Source organism: Pristiophorus japonicus, chromosome 3 (genome assembly GCF_044704955.1).
Source record: "Pristiophorus japonicus isolate sPriJap1 chromosome 3, sPriJap1.hap1, whole genome shotgun sequence".
NCBI lineage: Eukaryota > Metazoa > Chordata > Chondrichthyes > Pristiophoridae > Pristiophorus > Pristiophorus japonicus.
In genome coordinates, this window is record NC_091979.1 from 104819578 (window position 1) to 104841652 (window position 22075).

At 41.6% G+C, this 22075-nt stretch overlaps 1 protein-coding gene across 3 annotated transcripts in view; it reads left to right on the forward strand.

The window, feature by feature from the left end:
- Positions 1-22075, forward strand: part of prpf40a (PRP40 pre-mRNA processing factor 40 homolog A) — an 81701-nt gene that overhangs the window by 16278 nt on the left and 43348 nt on the right. For all 3 annotated transcript variants that reach the window (XM_070875633.1, XM_070875632.1, XM_070875634.1), the window contains 8 exons: positions 341-363; positions 1031-1108; positions 8935-9045; positions 9366-9486; positions 13849-13876; positions 14572-14778; positions 15161-15272; positions 18135-18199. In XM_070875633.1, coding sequence (XP_070731734.1) covers positions 341-363; positions 1031-1108; positions 8935-9045; positions 9366-9486; positions 13849-13876; positions 14572-14778; positions 15161-15272; positions 18135-18199 — 745 coding nt within the window. The remainder of the gene's footprint in view (positions 1-340; positions 364-1030; positions 1109-8934; positions 9046-9365; positions 9487-13848; positions 13877-14571; positions 14779-15160; positions 15273-18134; positions 18200-22075) is intronic.

Sequence of the window (22075 nt, forward strand, 5' to 3'; positions counted from 1 at the left end):
TAGTTTATCTGGATGGGATAGAAGAGACCTATGATAAATAATTTGTAAAGATTTTATTTTGCCGACAATATGCAAAACTTCATTATTCTGATCTGAAATCTTCAGAACTAGAAATGTAACAAACTATTATTGCCTTTTTATTCAGTAAATGTAGAATTATATTCCAGTGCACAAGAATAGCATGCTAGAGAATTGAGACAATATTATCAAAATATTTGTACTGAAAATGCTTTGTTATAATATGCTTAATTAAATATACCGTACTTCTCCACATCATAGCATAATATTGATTTTAAACAATTCAATGGTTATTCTGATGTATCTTAACTCTCTCTTCCAGCTCCTTCAGCCACTATTGTTCAGGTGAGTAGCTATGCTATGATTGCTGCTTTTTCCTACCCCTTTTTAAATTGCTTGCTGCTTTTCCCTACCTTTTTTATTTTAAAAAAAAGTTGCTGTTCTACTTCTGCTTTTGTATCTGTATAAAATTCTCTTTAGTTTTTTCTGCAATCTTCTTTCACCCTCTCCCAAAACATAGATGCTATATTGCATTGCCTGGATTAACATAACTATTATCATGTGACGTGTACGGCTGCTCATCTCAAAATATACTTAAATGGTTTAAGTAAAGCAGTTAACTTTTCTATAACACGAAAATATATGTGCAATTGCAATTGGTCGATTTAGTAGTCTTATTTTGGAAATACTTCCGCACTATAAGGCATTTACTTTTAATCACCGGTTATGTGTTTTGAGATGCATCGGTCATATAAATTCCAGCCATTTCACTTCTAGTTTCTTTAGACCTCTAGTTGACTGGAAGATCTGCATCAGGAAGGCACAGCAATGTGATCTTTTGATCATAAAATGATATGCCAGGTTACACAGAGCACCACCATTATTTAAATTTTAGTCTTAAAAAAAAGTTGTGTTTTAGTTTCCAGATTCACAAATCTATGAAGTAAAGTGTATCTTTTTTGAAAGAATCATTTTTTTCTATTTGAAAGCCTAAGGAACTAATGTTTTCCAGGTTACAAATCCTACAGTTTCTAGTGCTCAGCAAATTTCTACTGCCAATGAATCTTCTGGAGAAGAGCAGCCCAAGAAGGTATGGAGCTGTGACATATTTGAATTCTCAGTAAATACATCTATTTAAATTGTCAGTATTTCAAAATTCCATGCAGAATTTAATCATGGTTTCTTGAAGAATACCAAAAAGTACAAGTGTTTGCCTGCTATTTAAAATTTAGTTAAATTAGTCAAATTCCAAATTGGCTCAGAAATTGAGTGTTGGGTGAAGAAATAACTTGGATTTACGTACCTTTCATATACTTGGGATGTTCAAAAGCCCTTTACAGACGCATTATTTTTGAGATGTAATCACTGTTGTAGGCAAACGTAGCATAAAGATCCAACAAATTATAGTTAATCTGTTTTTGATGGTGTTGTTTGAGGGATAAATGTTGATCAGGCCATCAGTAGAACGTGCCCACATTTCTTTGAATAATGTTATGGCACATTTTGCATCCATCTGTGTTTAATGTCTCCTACAGTGCAGTAATCCCTCATTGCTGTACTGGAGTGTCCAGATTATGTGCTCAAGTCTTGAGAGGGAGGGGCTTGAACCGATAACCTTGTTCAGGCGAGAATGACACTATTGAGCTAAGGATAGACAAACTGATGTGGATTGAGAACTGGTTGGCAGACAGGAAGCAAAGAGTAGGAGTAAATAGGTACTTTTCAGAATGGCAGGCAGTGACTAGTGGGGTACCGCAAGGTTCTGTGCTGGGGCCCCAGCTGTTTACATTGTACATTCATGATTTAGACGAGGGGATTAACTGTGGTATCTCCAAATTTGCGGATGACACTAAGTTGGGTGGCAGTGTGAGCTGCGAGGAGGATGCTATGAGGCTGCAGAGTGACTTGGATAGGTTAGGTGAGTAGGCAAATGCATGGCAGATGAAGTATAATGTGGATAAATGTGAGGTTATCCACTTTGGTGGTAAAAACAGAGACACAGACTATTATCTGAATGGTGACAGATTAGGAAAAGGGGAGGTGCAACGAGACCTGGGTGTCATGGTACATTAGTCATTGAAGGTTGGCATGCAGGTACAGCAGGCGGTTAAGAAAGCACATGGCATGTTGGTCTTCATAGCGAGGGGATTTGAGTACAGGGGCAGGGAGGTATTGCTACAGTTGTACAGGGCCTTGGTGAGGCCACACCTGGAGTATTGTGTACAGTTTTGGTTTCCTAACTTGAGGAAGGACATTCTTGCTATTGAGGGAGTGCAGCGAAGGTTCACCAGACTGATTCCCGGGATGGCGGGACTGACATATCAAGAAAGACTGGATTAACTGGGCTTGTATTCACTGGAGTTCAGAAGAATGAGAGGGGACCTCATAGAAACGTTTAAAATTCTGATGGGTTTAGACAGGTTAGATGCAGGAAGAATGTTCCCAATGTTGGGGAAGTCCAGACCCAGGGGTCACAGTCTAAGGATAAGGGGTAAGCCATTTAGGACCGAGATGAGGAGAAACTTCTTCACCCAGAGAGTGGTGAACCTGTGGAATTCTCTACCACAGAAAGTTGTTGAGGCCAATTCACTAAATATATTCAAAAAGGAGTTAGATGTAGTCCTTACTACTAGGGGGATCAAGGGTTTGGCGAGAAAGCAGGAATGGGGTACTGAAGTTGCATGTTCAGCCATGAACTCATTGAATGGCGGTGCAGGCTCGAAGGGCCGAATGGCCTACTCCTGTACCTATTTTCTATATTTCTAACTGCTGGAATTGTTTATTGTCCTGCTCATCCTTGAACATTAAATTAGTTGTTATTTGGGGGAACTGATAAGTCTTTGTCCATCTTGTTCCATCGGCAAGCTTCTTGGTCAATCTGTAGCATGGCAAAAATAGTGATGTGAAGGAGTCTACACATTCATAGAATCATAGAAGTTTACAGCATGGAAGGAGACCATTTTGGCCCATCATGTCCATGCCGGCCAACAAGATGCTATCCAGCCAATCCCACTTTCCAGCTCTGGGTCTAGATGTGCACCTGCAGGTTACGGCACCTTGGGTGCTCATCCAAGTACTTTTTAAAATGTGGTGGGGATTTCTGCCTCTACCACCCTTTCAGCCAGTGAGTTCCAGACCTCCACAACTCTCCGTGAAGACATTTACCCTCAAGTCCCCTCTAAACCTTAAGGGTCATAAGTCATAAAGGTCATAAGAATTAGGAACAGGAGTAGGCCATGTAGCCCCTCGAGCCTGCTCCGCCATTCAACAAGATCATGGCTGATCTGGCCGTGGACTCAGCTCCACTTACCCGTCCGCTCCCCATAACCCTTAATTCCCTTATTGGTTAAAAATCTATCTATCCGTGATTTGAATACATTCAATGAGCTAGCCTCAACTGCTTCCTTGGGCAGAAAATTCCACAGATTCACAATCCTCTGGGAGAAGAAATTCTTTCTCAACTCGGTTTTAAATTGGCTCCCCCGTATTTCTAGTCTCCCTGACCAGTGGAAACAACCTCTCTGCCTCTATCTTGTCTATCCCTTTCATTATTTTAAATGTTTCTATAAGATCACCCCTCATCCTTCTGAACGCCAACGAGTGAAGACCCAGTCTACTCAATCTATCATCATAAGGTAACCCCCTCATCTCCGGAATCAGCCTAGTGAATCTTCTCTGTACCCCCTCCAAAGCTAGTATATCCTTAAGTAAGGTGACCAAAACTGCACACAGTACTCCAGGTGCGGCATCACCAATACCCTGTACAGTTTCAGCAGGACCTCCCTGCTTTTGTACTCCATCCCTCTTGCAATGAAGGCCAACATTCCATTCGCCTTCCTGATTACCTGCTGCACCTAACTTTTTGGGATTCATGCACAAGGACCTCCAGGTCCCTCTGCACCGCAGCATGTTGTAATTTCTCCCCATTCAAATAATATTCCCTTTTACTGTTTTTTTTCCCCAAGGTGGATGACCTCACATTTTCCGACATTGTATTCCATCTGCCAAACCTTAGCCCATTCGCTTAACCTATCTAAATCTCTTTGCAGCCACTCTGTGTCCTCTACATAACCCGCTTTCCCACTAATCTTTGTGTCATCTGCAAATTTTATTACACTACACTCTGTCCCCTCTTCCAGGTCATCTATGTATATTGTAAACAGTTGTGGTCCCAGCACTGATCCCTGTGGCACACCACTGACCACCGATTGCCAACCTGAAAAGGACCCATTTATCCCGACTCTCTGCTTTCTGTTAGTTAGCCAATTCTCTATCCATGCTAATACATTTCCTCTGACTCTGTGTACCTTTAACTTCTGCAGTAACCTTTTGTGTGGCACCATATCGAATGCCTTTTGGAAATCTAAATACACCACATCCATCGGTACACCTCTATCCACCATGCTCGTTATATCCTCAAAGAATTCCAGTAAATTAGTTAAACGTGATTTCCCCTTCATGAATCCATGTTGCGTCTGCTTGATTGCACTATTCCTATCTCGATGTCCCGCTATTTCTTACTTAATGATAGCTTCAAGCATTTTCCCCACTACAGATGTTAAACTAACCGGCCTATAGTTATCTGCCTTTTGTCTGCCCCCTTTTTTAAACAGAGGCGTTACATTAGCTGCTTTCCAATCCAGTGGTACCTCCCAGAGTCCAGAGAATTTTGGTAGATTATAACGAATGCATCTGCTATAACTTCCGCCATCTCTTTTAATACCCTGGGATGCATTTCATCAGGACCAGGGGACTTGTCTACCTTCAGTCCCATTAGCCTGTCCAGCACTACCTCCCTAGTGATCGTGATTGTCTCAAGGTCCTCCCTTCCCACATTCCCGTGACCAGCAATTTTTGGCATGGTTTTTGTGTCTTCCACTGTGAAGACCGAAGCAAAATAATTGTTTAAGGTCTCAGCCATTTCCACATTTCCCATTATTAAATCCCCCTTCTCATCTTCTAAGGGACCAACATTTACTTTAGTCGCTCTTTTCCGTTTTATATATCGGTAAAAGCTTTTACTATCTGTTTTTATGTTTTGCGCAAGTTTACTTTCATAATCTATCTTTCCTTTCCTTTATTGCTTTCTTAGTCATTCTTTGCTGTCGTTTAAAATTTTCCCAATCTTCTAGTTTCCCACTAACCTTGGCCACCTTATACGCATTGGTTTTTAATTTGATACTCTCCTTTATTTCCTTGGTTATCCACAGCTGGTTATCCCTTCTCTTACCGCCCTTTTTCACAGGAATATATTTTTGTTGAGCACTATGAAAGAGCTCCTTAAAAGTCCTCCACTGTTCCTCAATTGTGCCACCATTTAGTCTGTGTTCCCAGCCTACTTTAGCTAACTCTGCCCTCATCCCACTGTAGTCCCCTTTGTTTAAGCATAGTACGCTCGTTTGAGACACTACTTCCTCACCCTCAATCTGTATTACAAATTCAACCATACTGTGATCACTCATTCCGAGAGGATCTTTTACTAGGAGATCGTTTATTATTCCTGTCTCATTACACATGACCAGATCTAAGATAGCTTGCTCCCTTGTAGGTTCTGTAACATACTGTTCGAAGAAACAATCCCGTATGCATTCTATGAATTCCTCCTCAAGGCTCCCCCGTGCGATTTGATTTGACCAATCGATATGTAGGTTAAAATCCCCCATGATTACTGCCGTTCCTTTTTCACATGCCTCCATTATTCCCTTGATTATTGCCCGCCCCACCATGAAGTTATTATTTGGGGGCCTATAAACTGCACCCACCAGTGACTTTTTTCCCCTTACTATCTCTAATCTCCACCCACAATGATTCAACATTTTGTTAATTAGAGCCAATATCGTCTCTCACAACTGCCCTGATATCATCCTTTATTAACAGAGCTACCCCACCTCCTTTCCCTTCTTGTCTATCTTTCCGAATTGTCAGATACCCCTGTCTGTTTAATTCCCAGTCTTGGCCACTCTGCAACCACGTTTCAATAATGGCCACCAAATCATACCCATTTGCAATGATTTGTGCCGTCAACTCATTTACTTTGTTTCGAATGCTGCGTGCGTTTAGGTAAAGTGTTTTAATACTAGTTTTTAAACCATGATTTTTAGTTTTGACCCCTCCTGCAGCCCCTTTATATTCATACATATTGTCCCTTCCTATCACGTTGTGGTTTACACTTACCCCAGTGCTACTCTGCTCTGTTGCCTCCTGCCTTTTGCATTCTTTCTTGGAGTTCTGTTCATCTGAGCTCTCACCCACTCTAACTAGCTCAGAGCCCTCTCCTGGGTTCCCATCCCCCTGCCAAGCTCATTTAAAGCTCTCCCAACCGCACTATCAAAACCACCCGCGAGAACATTGGTCCCGTCTCTGTTGAGGTGTAACCTGTCCGACTTGTACAGGTCCCACCTACTCCAGAAGCGGTCCCAATTGTTCAGGAAACTAAAGCCCTCTCTCCTACACCAATGCCTCAGCCACGTATTTATCTTATTAGCCTTCCTATTTCTACCCTCACTAGTTCGTGGCACTGGCAGTAATCCCGAGATTACCACCTTTGAGGTCCTGGCTTTCATTCTGACTCCTAGCTTCCTAAACTCCGCTTTCAGGACCTTACCCCTCTTTCTACCTATGTCGTTGGTACCAATGTGGACCATAACCACTGGCTGTTCCCCTTCCCTCCCCAGAATGCCCTGCAGTCGCTCAATGACATCATTGACCCTTGCATCAGCGAGGCAACTCACCATCCTGATGTCACTTTTGCTGCCGCAGAAGCGCCTATCTGCTCCCCTAACTATTGAATCTCCTATCACTATAGCCCTTCCCGTCTTCTTCCTCCCCCCCCCCCCCCCCCCCCTGTGCAGCTGAGCCACCCACGGTGCTGTGGACTTGGCCCTGGCTGCACTCCCCAGAGGCATCACCGGCCTCGCCAGTAGTCAGAATAGAGTACCGGTTGGAGAGCGGGATAGCCTTAGGGGACTCCTGCACTACCTGCCTTGCCATACTCTTGTGTGCGACGGTCACCCATTCCCTATCCTCCTGTACCCTTTTAATCTGTGGGGTGACCATCGCCTGAAACGTGCTATCCATGTACCTCTCATTCTCTCGGATGCTCCTCAGTGCCTCCAGTCCTTGCTCAAGCTCCGAGACTCGGCGCTCGAGTTGGAGGAGCTGGAGACACTTCCTGCACATGTGGTCATCCCCTTTGCGGGAAGCATCCAGGAACTCCCACATGGCACAATTACTTTAAATTTATGCTCCCTGGTTGTTGACCTCTGCTAGGGAAATAGGTCCTTTCTATCCACTATATCTAGGCCCCTCATAATTTTATACACCTCAATAAGGTCTTCCTTCAACTTCCTCTGTTCTAATGAAAACAAATCCAGCCTATCTAATCTGTCCTCATAGCTTACGTTATCCACTACCGGCAACATCCTCGTAAATCTCCTCCATACCCTCTCCAATATAATCACATCCTTCCTGTAATGCGGTGACCAGAACTGCACACAGTAGTCCAGCTGTGGCCTAATCAGTGTTTTATACAGTTCAAACATAACCCCCCCCGCTCTTGTATTCTATGCCTCGGCTAATAAAGGAAAGCATTTCCCGCCTGATAAGGATATCCTTCAGTTCCTCCTCCTCACTAGACCCACTGTCCCTTAGTACCTTCGGAAGGTTATTTGTATCTTCCTTCGTGAAGACAGAACCGAAGTATTGGTTCAATTGGTCTGCCATTTCTTAGTTCCCCATTATAATTTCACCTGAATCCGACTGCAAGCAAAATCCATGGGCTTTTACTTTTGTGACCAGTCTGCCATGTGGGACCTTATCAAAAGCTTTGCTAAAATCATATTGAAAATTCAGTCAAGTTAATCAGACATGACCTTCGCTTAACAAATCCGTGCTGACTGTCCTTAATTAATCCATGTCTTTCTAAGTGAAGATTTATCCTGTCCTTCAGGATTTTTTCCAATAATTTTCCCACCAATGAGGTTAGGCTGACTGGCCTGTAATTACTCAGTCTATCCCTTTCTCCCTTCTTAAACAAAGGTACCACATTAGCAGTCCTCCAGTCCTCTGGCACCACACCTGAAGCCAGAGAGGATTGGAAAATCATCGTCAAAGCCTCTGCTATTTCCTCTTTTGCTTCACTTAGCAGCCTGGGATATATTTCATCCGGGCCTGGGGACTTATCCACTTTCAAAGTTGTTAAACTCCTTAATACCTCCTCACTATATTTATTTAATCTAATATTTCACACCACTTCTCCTCGATAGTAGTGTCTGCATCGCCCCTCTCTCTTGTGAAAATAGACGCAAAGTATTCATTCAGAATCATACCCACATCTTCTGTCTCCACACACAGATTACCATCATGGTCTCTAATAGGCCCTAACCTTTCTTTAGTTATACTCTTGCTCTTCATATATTTATAAAACATCTTTGGGTTTTCCTTGATTTTACTTGCCAAGAATTTGTCATGCTCTCTCTTTGCTTTTCTAATATCCTTTTTAATTTCGCCCCTGGACTTTTTATACTCCTCTAGAGATTCTGCAGTATTTAGCCCTCGGCATCTGTATGAGCCTCCCTTTTTTTCTTTATCCTACCCTGTATGTCCCTCTACATCCAGGAGGCTCTAGATTTGTTCGTCCCTCCCTTTTTCTTTAAGGACACCTTCCTTCACTCTTCTATCTTGAGAATGTTGAGGTGAGCGGCTGTATTAATGTAGACAAAATGTGTGATGTAGGTAAATGTCCAGTATGTCAGACCATTAAGAACTTTTTTAATTTACAAGTATAAATTTCCACTCACCACAGAAAATCATGCTATTCTGTATTATTCCTTGACACATTTTCCTCTTACTGTATTTATTTGGATTGCTATTTTATTGTATGACATTTTCATTTAATATCACAACTTGTCCCTTCAGAAGTCTGTTTGGACTGAACACAAATCTCCAGATGGAAGGACCTATTTCTACAATTCTGAGACAAAACAGTCCACATGGGAGAAGCCAGATGAGCTGAAATCGCATGCAGAGGTGTGAGGAGATGACTTAGATATATCTAATATGGGAGAATTGGGCTGTTAAATTATTTGTTAAAGGCTGGTAGGGAGGGAGGAACTTTGAAAGAGAGTTTATTTTTACTTGTTCATTATTTCAAAATAAATCTTTAATGTACCTTCTGTTTCATCAAATTATTAAGTAATTAAATAAAAGTAATAAATGTTTGAATTTATAGTATGGAATTACTTTACAATTTTTAATCACAAAGTGAAGAGATCTTTATTCTGTAAAATTAAGTGATGGACCATTGTACGAATTAAGATATTAATGTAAGAATGCTCTTTTATTTTAAGCAATTGCTATCAAAGTGTCCTTGGAAAGAATACAAGTCTGATACTGGGAAACCCTATTATTATAATTCTCAAACAAAAGAGTCTCGATGGACTAAACCCAAAGAATTGGAGGAGCTGGAAGGTAAAAAGTTTAATAGTTTCTATGAAATCACATTTTAAAACCATTTCTTTAACAAAAAGGTAAATAATTCCAGTTGAATTTTGATTTGTTAAAAGCAACATACACAAACACAACAGTGATCTTGCTTATGATTGGCCTAACACTCTTGAGAACTACTGTTTCAAGTAAATATTGAGATCTCCCTCCTGCTTAAAAGAATCACGGTTTCTGGTCACTAACTTGTTTTCTTATAACTAGGAAATTCCATCATAGCTTGTATGAGTGTGTGAATCAAGAAATTGAATAGTACATGATCATATCTGTAGTTAAAGCTTGAATTTTTATTGTTGTAAATTAGTATTGAAGCAATTAATTTGGCAAAGGACAACAGTTGAAAATATTGCTATTTGTAAATCAAACTTGGAAAGTAGTTTTAGCTGTGTGGTCCAGTGGTATGTATTTTTTTTTCTGAGGTGATTAGAGTGTTGTCGGCATCTCGGTTATTCTTCACTGAGTAACTTAATGCAATCCAGGTTTAATTATAAAGTTGGGTTATGGTAACTCAAATATAGAATAAAGATGCAGGTTTTAGGATGTTAATGAAAGCTGTAATTTGTGAACACAAAAGGGAAGCCAGAATTGTAACACCAAATTTAAATCCTTTCTCACACTTGATGCACATTATTTTTCACTTGATAGAATAATTTGTAGCTGAAAGAATATTGGTGAGGTAGCAACTAAAATTCCATTATTGAACTGTTGTAGTTATTGTCCATAAATGAGGATTCAGACATTACTAGGAAAGAGTTTTTTTTAATCTTTGTGTCGCTTGTAAAGTGACCATTTTCTTCATGATTATTTTATCAATTTTACTGTTTAAAAAATTGTGGTTTATACTAAATTTCTGATTTTTATCGTAATTCCTGTTGCATGGTTCCAAACTTAAATTACTTAGTAAAATCATATGAGCAAGCTCTAAATTTTGACTAGTTTGTTTAAAAAAAGAAAGTCTTGCAGTTATATAGCGCCTTTCACGTTCACTGGACGTCTCAAAGCGCTTTACAGCCAATGAAGTACTTTTGGAACACAAAAGTAAAATACCGGATGCTGGAATCTGAAATAAAAACAGAAAAAAATGGTAATCTCAGTAGGTCAGGCAACATCTGTGGAGAGAGAAACAGAGTTAACATTTCGGGTTGTTAACCATTTGTCAGAACTGGCAATGGTTTGAAATGTAACAGATTCTTAAGGAAGTGTGCTGGGGACTGAAAGGGGGGGAGGGGTGGAAAGAACAAAAGGGAAGGTCTGTCATCGGGTGGAAGGCAGAAGAGAACTAAGAGACAAAAACGATAATGGGCCGGATTGAGATGGTAATAGCACAAGTTAGGAGACAAAAAATGCGTCTCATCATAGGCAGTCCCTCTGGATCGAGGAAGACGCTTCCACTCTTAACATGAGTTCTAAAGTGGCTGAACAGTCCAATACGAGAACCACAGTCTCTGTCACAGGTGGGGCAGGTAGTCGTTGAGAGAAGGGGTGGATGGGACTGGCTCTTTTCGCTGCCTGTGCTTGTTTTCTGCATGCTCTCGGCGATGAGACTCGAGGAGCTCAGCGCCCTCCCGGATGCACTTCCTCCATTTAGGGCAGTCTCTGGCCAGGAGCTCGGGTGTCGGTGGGGATGTTGCACTTAATCAGGGAGGCTTTGAGGGTGTCCTTGAAATGTTTCCTCTGCCCATCTTTGGCTCGTTTGCCATGAAAGAATTCCAAGTAGAGCGCTTGCTTTGGGAGTCTTGTGTCAGGCATGCGAACAGTGTCGTCAGTGCTTCAATGCTGGGGTTGTTGGCCTGGCTGAGGATGCTGGTGTTGGTGCGTCTGTCCTCCCAGGAGATTTGTAGGATCTTGCGGAGTCATCTTTGGTGGTATCTCTCCAGCGACTTGAGGTGTTTGCTATACATGGTCCATGTCTCTGAGTCATACAGGAAGGCGGGTATTACTTCAGCCCTGTAGACCATGAGCTTGGTGGCAGTTTTGAGGGTCTGGTCTTCAAACACTCTTTTCCTCAGGCGGCGAAGGCTGCACTGGCGCACTGGAGGCGCTGTTGAATCTCGTAGTCAATGCCTGTTCTTGTTGATAAGAGGCTCCCGAGATATGGGAAATGGTCCACGTTATCCAGGGCCGCGCCATGGATCTTGATGACTGGGGGGCAGTGCTGTGCGGCGAGGACAGGCTGGTGGGGGACCTTTGTCTTACGGATGTTTAGCGTAAGGCCCATGCTTTTGTACGCCTCAGTAAAAACGCTGACTATGTCCTGGCGTTCAGCCTCTGAATGTGTGCAGATGCAGGCATCATCCGCATACTGTAGCTCGATGACAGAGGTTGGGGTGGTCTTGGACCTGGCCTGGAGATGGCGAAGGTTGAACAGGTACCCACTGGTTCTGTAGTTTAGTTCCACCCCAGCTGGGAGCTTTGTGAGATGGAGCATAGCAGCGAGGAAGATTGTGAAGAGGGTTGGGGCGATGATGCAGCCCTGTTTGACACCGGTCTGGATGTGGATTGGGTCTGTAATGGACCCGTTGGTAACGATCAAGGCCTGCATGTCGTCGTGGAGCAGGCTGAGGATGGTAACGAACTATTGGGGGCATCCGAAGCGGGTGTGAATGGCGGAATAATTGCCAGCTGCAAACAAAGAAACAAAATTAAAATGGGGGGGTGGGGGGGATTTTTGTTCATATAAAAAAAGGCGAGGAAAAGGAACAAAAAGTGGGCAGAGGTTATGGTCTGAAATTGTTGAACTCGATGTTGAGTCCAGAAAGCTGTAAAGTGCCTAAACGAAAGATGAGGTACAGTTCCTCGAGCTTGCGTTGAACTTCATTGGAACAGTGGAGGACGGAGAGGTCAGGAGTGGGAGTGGAGCGCAGAATTAAAGTGACAGGCGACTGAAAGCTTGGGGTCACCCTTGCGGACTGAACCGAGGTGTTCCGCAAAACGATAACTTTAATTCTCCGCTCCATTCCCATTCTGACCTCTCCTCGGCCTCCTACAGCTCCTTTGTGTCTCATCTCTTCTGCCTTCCACCCTATCACGGACCTTCCCTTTTGTTCTTTCCACCCCCACATCTCCTCCCCCTTTCAGAGCCCCAGCACTTCTTAAATCTGTTATATTTCGAATTATTGTCAGTTCTGATGAAGGGTCATCAACCTGAAACGTTAACTCTGTTTCTCGCTTCACAAATGCTTGACTTGCTGAGATTTCCAGCAAGCACTTTTGTAATGGGGAAACACAGCAGCTAATTTGTGCACAGCAACCTCCCACAAACAACAATGTGATACTAACCAGATAATCTGTTTTTGTTGTGTGGATTGAGGGATAAATATTGGCCAGGACATCAGGGAAATCGCCCCTGCTCTTCTTCAAAATAGTGTAGTGGGATCTTTTACATCTACCTGAGCGAGCAGATGGGGCTGCAATTTAACGTCTCATCCGAAAGACGGCACCTCCGAAAGTGCAGCACTCCCTCAGCACTGCACTGGAGTGTCAACCCAGATTTATGTGCTCGCGTCCCTGGAGTGGGACTTGAACCCACAACCTTCTGACTCTGAGGCGAGTGTGCTACACACTGAGCCACAGCTGAATTAAGTCAGTTAAATTTATCAAAGGAAGGTTTTCTGTTTAACAATTACACGTATCTAGAGTTTATGGTAGAAACTTCTGTATTTTAATAAAGCAGGCGCAGCTGACAATGATTTGTATCCTTAAAAAGCTATTTTTATTATCAAATACTGCATCATAATTTATCATCATCATCATAGGCAGTCCCTCGGGGTCAAGGATGACTTGCTTCCACACTAAAAAATGAGTACTCAGGTGACTGATGAACTCATTTTAAATGGTGGAAGATGCCTGTGCGTGAATTCTTTCAACATGGGGTGGCCGTTGCACACCACGCGGGCTTGAAGGAGCACGGTCTTGGTCCAGTGGCAAAGGGATCCAAGACGACTGGAGACCAGGCTCCGCCACATGTGCCAATACATACACACACACACACACTCGGACATACTCCGACTGTCCTCCTTCCTTCCTCCTTCCCACAGGACCTCTCTACGTGGAATTCATAGTACGCAATGTGAGCCTCACAGCCTCGCTATTGGCCCGTTCTGCACCTTCCCTTGGTCTTGTCCACGCTGCCCCACCTCTGGGCTCCGATCTCTGCTCCTCCGTGCCTCATCCATCCTCTCCACTTCTGATCTCCAGACCTCGCTGGTCCAGACCTCGCCGAATTTATACTGTGTGAATACCTAGCTAAAATAATCTTGTAGCCATTGATGCTGTGTTCAACCATTTTCAGATGTAAATCAATCCGATGCTGTTTTTATTTTTCTACAGAAATGATCAAAGCTGAGGAAGAAAATGGGTATGTTCCAAACATCATTTCCGAGTGTTCTAAAATCAGTCCTATTGGGAATTAACATTTAAGAATCTGATTTTTGAAAATGTGCAAATCAGGCAATTATGATTTTTTTCTGTACTGTTGAGATATTTAAGAACTCCCATTGAAAGGTTTACATTAAATAGTTTCATCCATTATGCATTTATTGGAATCATTTAAATTTGCAGTGGAACGCAAAAGCTCAATGGTATATTGTTCTTTATAGGATTTTCTTTGAAAATATGCAAATGCTTTATTCACTTCAAGTAAAATGATGTTTTAATATTTGTTTTAAATGAAACCAGGGAAAACAACTAATCTTTTCTGACAGGTACTCTAATATGGTAAACGGATCAAGTTAGGTGATTTGAAAATGTAATCAACAATTTCCAAAGTCATGCTGATAATTTTTCAGGAACCTATTACAGTGGAAGAAAATTGTAGTTGATCAAGTGCAACATGTCTAAGCCTCAAAAGCATTGTAGTGCATAATCTATTACTGCATTCCCAACCCGTGTGTGCATTCACCAGTTGGTTTGTTCATAAGCAATGGTCTTTTGATGCCACTTGGTTGCTGAAATTATGCAGTGTTTTAGGCTTCATATCTATGTGTGTGAAATCAAAATAAATATTTAGTTAATGGATATTCATCTAAATCTTCTTGTACATATTTTCAACAGAGTGAAGGAGGCTTCCGTATCCACTGTATCAACCTCTATTCAAGAGGCAACAACGACCACTCCAGTGGAGGTTATTGAGAATGAAGTTACAACCACTGATGATAATGAAAAGCAGCAAACATTAGCTGTTGAGCAGCCTGAGCCTGAACCTGTAGAGATCATTTGTCAGCCAATGGAAGAAGTGACAAAGCAGGAGATTCAAGAAAAGTATGCTTTAACTTTCTCCACGTGATTTGTAATCTAGCTGAATTGTCTAATATTTTGCAGTTTATTGTTTTAAATATATAGTTGAAAATGTACTTTGTTTAACAACAAAAATCTTATTTATAGATTTATGCTACAAATCAATTTTCTATTTAATTTCTAAAAACAAATTCTGTGGCTGTGGTGTCTCTGTGGCTGACCTGATTTCCAGTTGTAATGCGAGGCTTATTGTTCAAACAATTGTAAATCAGCCATATTAATGTAAAATGTCGGGGAAAATAATTAGTAAAGTCAGCTAATTCCACCGTGCTTCAAAATTGCTCTAAAGTTATTTTAATATAATTTGAGTGTTTTGTTATCATTTCTGTAACTTACTTTTCCATAGTGATATTCCAAAAAAAGAGGAGGAGGTGAAAAAAGAGCCAGTCAGGAAAACATATACCTGGAACACAAAAGAGGAGGCAAAACAAGCATTTAAAGAACTATTAAAAGAAAAGGTATTGTCTGAGAAATGGTATTTGAATCATTGATAAAACTTGGTTATTTGTAACAAGCTCCATCTTTTTGTATTTTAAAACATGTACAACATTTCCATTTAGGTTTTTTCAGAGAGCGATCCATTTAGTCCCACTCCCCATAGTCGTAAAAATATTTATTTTTCAAGTATATACCCAATATTCTTTTGAAAGTTACTGTTGAATCTGCTTCCACCACCCTTTCAGACAGTGCATTCTAGATCATAACTTGATGCTTTTTTAAAAAAAAATCATCTTCCAACTTCCCAGTTCCTTTGCCAATCATCTTAAATCTGTTTCCTTTGGTTACCAACCCACCCCACTGTAGAGGAAAATGCACCGTGAGTGGGGAATACAGAATACTAGATTGAAGGAAGAATAAATAGATTGCTGTCAGCCCCAGAATGAGTGTTTGGGACACTGGGAGGGGTTGGATGGGAAACAATTGCATATCCCGTGCTTGCATGGGATGGTGCCGGGGGAAGGAGCGCAGGCGGTCGGAATGGTGGAAGAGTGAACTATGGTGTTACGGAGAGAATGGCCTCTTCAGAAAATGGGACATACCCAGTCAAGGATTCTGTTTCCCCTCACGGTGGAGGAGAAGCTTCAGCTGAAGAAAAACATAGAAACATAGAAAATAGGTGCAGGAGTAGGCCATTTGGCCCTTCGAGCCTGCACCACCATTCAATATGATCATGGCTGTTCATGCAACTTCAGTTCCCCACTCCTGCCTTCTCTCCATACCCCTGATCCCTTTAGCCATAAGGAGTATAATCCAGAAACTACAGCAGATGTAATGGAGAGAGAAAAACTGGGAGAAAGGAATGAAGACCTTGCAGAAACCGGGGTGGGGAAAGTATAATCTAGTTAGATGTGGCAATCAGTGGGCTTATAGATGTCAGTGGAAAGATTTTATTTTAGATTGAAACAGTGACTGAATCAGCGTAGAGAACACATTTTTCTGACTTTGAATGCGTTACAACAGTTGGAACTCATTGACTTAATCTTGTAAAATAAATTACCTTGCAGCCTTGGGTAGCTTCTTGGATCATTTTAATTTTTGCTGCAATGTTCTCCAATATTCTGTACCCAATTTTTAAAATAAATAACATTACGTGCATACAAGTTAGAGAATTAATTAAAATTCTTGCCGATAGTATTGAGTAATCCTCTTTCAGTGATAGTGACACAAAATTCTTCATTTATATTTATATGATTAGAGCTACCAACAACAACTTGCATTTTTATAGATCTTTTAAGGTAATAAATGGCTAAAGGTGAAGTGGAAAGGAGTCATTGGAGCAGCAATGAACAAAGTGGTTAATTACATTGATAGGTCAGTTGAATACAAGATGCCATATTAAAACTATACAATGCTCTGATCAAACCCCACCTTGAGTGCAGTGTTTTTTTGTCTGTTGAGACATTGAGCCCTGAAGGCAGTGCAGAGAAGAACCATGAGGCATATTTCTAGTGCCAAAGGGTTAATTTACAAGGAAAGACTGGAGAAACTGGGGCTCTTCAGCCTCGAAAGGAGCCATCCCGAGTGTCGATCCTACAGATTACATGAGATGCGTGTATTAAGTGCCATAGCTAAGGTTAATCTGGAGTACTGTTTCAAGATATGGTAGAAAGCTAGAACAAGAAGGCATAAGTTAAAATTAGAGAATGGGAAATTTATGAGAGTGGTCAGCAAATCTTTTTTCAAACAATAAGAGATTGACACTTGGCATGAACTTCCAGGTAGACTTGTGCTGCCAAGCATCATGGATTTATTCAAGAATTGAGATGATGTAATGGTGGGGGGGAAGGGGTAAGATTTTCTTTATTCTAGGTGGATGAGCTAAAATGGAATGAATAGCATCCTTCATTTGTATTTATCTTGCAATTTGTATTTCAACCTAAGTAAGCCGCTGGGGAGAGGAATGGAGTCAGGGTAAGGGTAATGTTTTTTGACACGACCCAAAAAAGATAGATGCAATTTTCCCAATGTTCAGTTGGAGAGCAGAATGGTTTATCGACAACTTGTTTTTAGTTAGACATATAGGGCCTGAAATTCCGATAGAGGTCTTCCCGTGGGCAAACTAAAGAAAAAAGGTTAAAAAAAAAACTACACACTTACCTGTTGCTGCTGCGCCTGCTCGAACTTTCAAGCCTGAGGCCTTCACTCCTATGCATCAGAGCGCGTGCAAGTCAGGACGTGCGCAGGGCTGGAGCTGTAGTCACATGGCTCTGGGCAGCCAATCAAGGTACAGTATTTTATCATTCATAATAATGGGAACTCCATAAGTTGGAGTTCCCATTATTATGAATGAGAACCCCCCCTCCCCCCCCCCCCCCCCAAACACACACACAATCAATAAGAAATAGAAAAATACATGACATATTTAAGAATCATTTAAATTAAAGTTCTTTATAAAAAATAATATTTTCCTGACTTTTTTTTAAGATGCCTTAAAATAAACTTACCGTGGTGGGGAGTGTTTTTAACAATAAAGTCTGTTTTCATATGTTTAATTTAATTTTAATGTTTTTACGTATTTTTAAACACTTGCGCCTGTAAAAGCAGGCGAGACGCTGGCTTTTTCAGGCGCAAGATTTAAAAGGGCATTTGCAGAGCAAGATATTTGTAAATATCGGAAATCTTGTCCTGCAAGTGTCCTCGCTCCCAAGAGATCTGTCAAGCCAGAAACTTGACAGATCGGGAAAGCCGGTTTTCAGCGCATGTGCATTGCGTGCTGAAACCCGGCTTTTCTGGTGCCTTCCCAGGTCTGTAGGTCTGTAGGAACTTCATACTTCAGTAAAAGATTTGCATTTAATCTCTGGTGTTACCTGTTTCTTTAGGGTGTTCAGTCTAATGCCTCATGGGAGCAAGCAATGAAGATGATTATAAATGATCCTAGGTATAGGTAAGTTTCAAAACTTTTTAATCTTTTGTGATCCTCTGCTCATAATAAAATCTGAATTAACTAGCTGTTTTGTTTTAAATGTATAACTAAATGTTAGCAAAGCTATGTGACTGTTGGAAGTAGAAAACTAAAAATATATTTTTAAATGAACAATAATGGTCAGGAAAGAATATGTACATTTGTAAACTTCCTAAGATTTCTGTCCCACCTACAATACATTGACATATTGAGGTTGTTGGTACAGTTATGCACACACAGACCCACACATTTTTGGGATTCAGAATTTGATGTCATTCCTCCATTTCTGCTGAGTCTAGAGGATCCTGTCTGCATAGATTGTCTCAGGTTAGATCATTGCCCCATGTGGGGCTGCGGGGGCCAATGAAATGGAAGAACATCTTTGGTGGCTGTGTTCTAAGTTGTTTTGTTTTTCTTGGAGGCAGTCTGGGTGTGTGTGCTGGGATGTTCTAGCTTCCAAAAACAGACTCCAGGAAAAGCCTGTACATTATCTATAGCAATTGGTATATGTTTGTTGTTTTTCTCCATAAGGGGGGGAAGGGAAACATCATCTTGCAGCTGGCAGTGATCGATACACTAGGGATATCGCTAGTGGGGCATGTTTTCCAGTGGGTAAGCCCAATAGGCACAGCTCTAGGTCTGCAGGAAATGAATGCTGTATTGTGTTCTCTGGCTTCCCAGACTGCTGTCTAGAACGGCTGAATGTGAAGCACCAGAACATGTGCATTTATGCGCCTTTTAAATTGCAGCCCCTCCAGCAGTTATTCACCAGGGAGGGGTGGAATTTGTGGATCATTTGTGGGGTGCACTTTATGTATTACCCAAAGTCATGTCCTACATTTGCCTATAGTTGTGAGGGTCTGTTTCCATAACTGTCTCCATTCCTCCTCTATCTGATGGCCTGGGTCTCACTCCTAGGCCCGTCAGGCTTCCTGTGTTGCCTTTTGATCTGGAGAAAGAAAGACCTGTATTTATGTAGCGCCTTTCATGACCACCGGATGTCCAAAAGCTCTTTACAGCCAATGAAGTACTTTTGAAGTGTCATAACTGGAGGCTAGAAATGTATTTGTGAGGGTCTGTTGGAAACAAGGGTGCTGTTGAGTGTTGCCTTACTGTGGAGTTTTTCAGTGTGGCCGAGTCCTGGGGAAAGTGTTTAATTTGGAGCTAACGTTATTAGTCGTGTCAGTTGAGATGAAATCTGTCTGAAAGCTGATAATGTGGCCCTTGTCAAGCGGTTGGTCTAGCCTGGTGATGCCTTTCTCGTGGCAGTTTCAAACTCCTCATATGGTGAGTGTGGCAAGGAGTTCTCTTGCACCAGATTGGGGCAAAAGCTGGTAAACTGTGGGGGTGGGGAGGGGGTGGTGGAGTTCAGTTGAGACTGTGAGGTGTTTCCTTGTCATTCTCTGGGCTATCATCATCATAGGCAGTCCATCAAAATTAAGGAAGACTTGCTTCCACTCTAAAAGTAAGTTCTCAGGTGGCTATACAGTCCAATGCGGGTGGGGCAGACAGTGGTTGAAGAAAAGGATGGTGGGGGAGCCTGGTTTGCTGCACGCTCCTTCCGCTGTCTGCGCTTGATTTTTGCATGTTCTCGGCGACGAGACTCGAGGTGCTCAGCACTCTCCCGGACGCTCTTCCTCCACTTTGGGCGCTCTTGGGCCAGGGATTCCCAGATGCCGGTGGGGATATTACACTTTATCAAGGAGGCTTTGAGGGTGTCCTTGAAGCATTTCCTCTGTCCACCTGGGGCTCGCTTGCCGTGTAGGAGTTCCGAGTAGAGCACTTGCTTGAGGAGTCTCGTGACGAACATGCAGATGATGTGACCCGCCCAATGGAGCTGATCAAGTGTGGTCAGTGCTTCGATGCTGGGGATGTTGGCCTAAGCGAGAACACTGACGTTGGTGCGTCTGTCCTCCCAGTGGATTTGCAGGATCTTGCAGATCTATATGAAAGGCTCCCTTCTCCATACTCAGTCATGAGTTGTGTGGTCATTCTGAATTCCAGGTCATAATACTCTGGAGTTGGACAGTCTAGTAAATGCTGAGATTAAGATAGCTGAATCCTCCTTCATATTTGGGGATTTGAAAAGATTTTTGGGGCATGTTTTATGGCATCTGCCTCCCATAATTCCTATGCCTGTCGAGATCTCGGAATTACTCAGCTGGGATCTTGACTAGCAGCATCTTAAACAGGTAAGGGAGGCAGGGGAGAGTTTGTCTTTCTTCTGCTGTCCTCATGAGGGACATGTGCAGGTTGTTCCATCTGTCAAGGTAAACATACATCATGGTGGGTTGGAATTTGTTTTTCTGTTTACGGGCCATTGAGTTTGTGAGCTACTGCTACTCATTGCCTTAATCTAGCTGTTGAATGCTTAAAAAAATGTTTTAAGAGCTCCTGCTCAGTTGTTTGTGCCAAGCATTCAGATAGAATGGAATAAAAATGGAAGATGTGACCAAGCCATTTAGCACGTACAATTCAAAGGAGGAAAAAAGGTAAATGATGACCACAAAAAAAATTACAAAAATACCTGGTTTTCCCAGAGGAATGAACACTTCCGCTCCGAGGCCCACATAACCCAGGAGCGTAGGCGCATCCTGGGATCACATGGGCCCTGGACCACCAGTGAAAATGTAATACAGGTGCAACGTCCCGAATTTGGAACTACGAAAACCGGACATTTTGCGCATACTTGATGTAGTCGTTTGGAATTATTGTCCGAAAACTGGACATTTTTGAGGCAAAACCCAAAATTCGGCACAGATTAGGTCGAGAATTCTGGATTTCAGATGTTGTACCTGTATTCCCATTGATCATAATGGTGAGTTTCGTTTGTACGGAGCTCCCATTACTGTGAATGGGAATATCCCCAAAAACAAAGAAAACACAATACATAAAGAAAAAAAACACCTCACTTATTTAAAATGAATAGAAATTAAATTAAATGTTTTTGAAAAAAAATAATTTTTTTGAATTTTTAAAAATGTTTTAATAGTGTTAAAACATAAACGTATCTTAATGGACAGGGTTTGTAATAGAAAAATTAGTCATAAAATTTATTTTTTCTATCTTTTAAAACTCTTACGCTGGTAAAAGTAGGCTTTATGCACTCAGAGAGGCTACAATATACGGCCCATTATTACTAGGTTCTAAGAGCATGTCCATATACGTGCGATACTTTGGCGTGTGTTGGGGTTACAGCAGAAGCTTCTCAGAAAGATTACGTTTTCAATGTTGAAAGTTTATTACAATTATTACCACAGTAAGAGAACAACTTACAAATAAATTAACTTAAGCAAAATACTAGGGGGGGTTGGACATCTGAAATAAAAACAGATAATGTTGGAAATACTCAGCAGGTCAGGCTAAACCAAAAAATATGAATTTTCTCAATTCAAAACTGATGCTTCCTCACCTGAGTATTTCCAGCATTTTCTGCTTTTATTTAAAATAAATAAATGTTTTGGTTCGAACTTTTAAAAAAAAAAATGAGCACCAATGGCATGGGAAAACTTGGTTTCCAGATGTTTAATTAATATATGCAAATGTTATATTATAAGAACATAAGAAATAGGAGCAGTAGGAGGCCATTTGGTCCCTTGAGCCTGCTCCGCCATTCAATAAGATCATGTCTGATCTGATCTTGGGCTCAACTCCACTTCCCTGCCCGCTCCCATAACCCTTTACTCTCTTATCGCTCAAAAATCTGTCTATCTCCGCCTGAAATATATTCACTGACCCAGCCTCCACAGTTCTCCGGTGCAGAGAATTCCACAGATTTATAACCCTCAGAAGAAATTCCTCCTCTCAGTTCTAAATGGGCAACCTCTTATTCTTAAACTATTTCCCCACAAGTGGAAA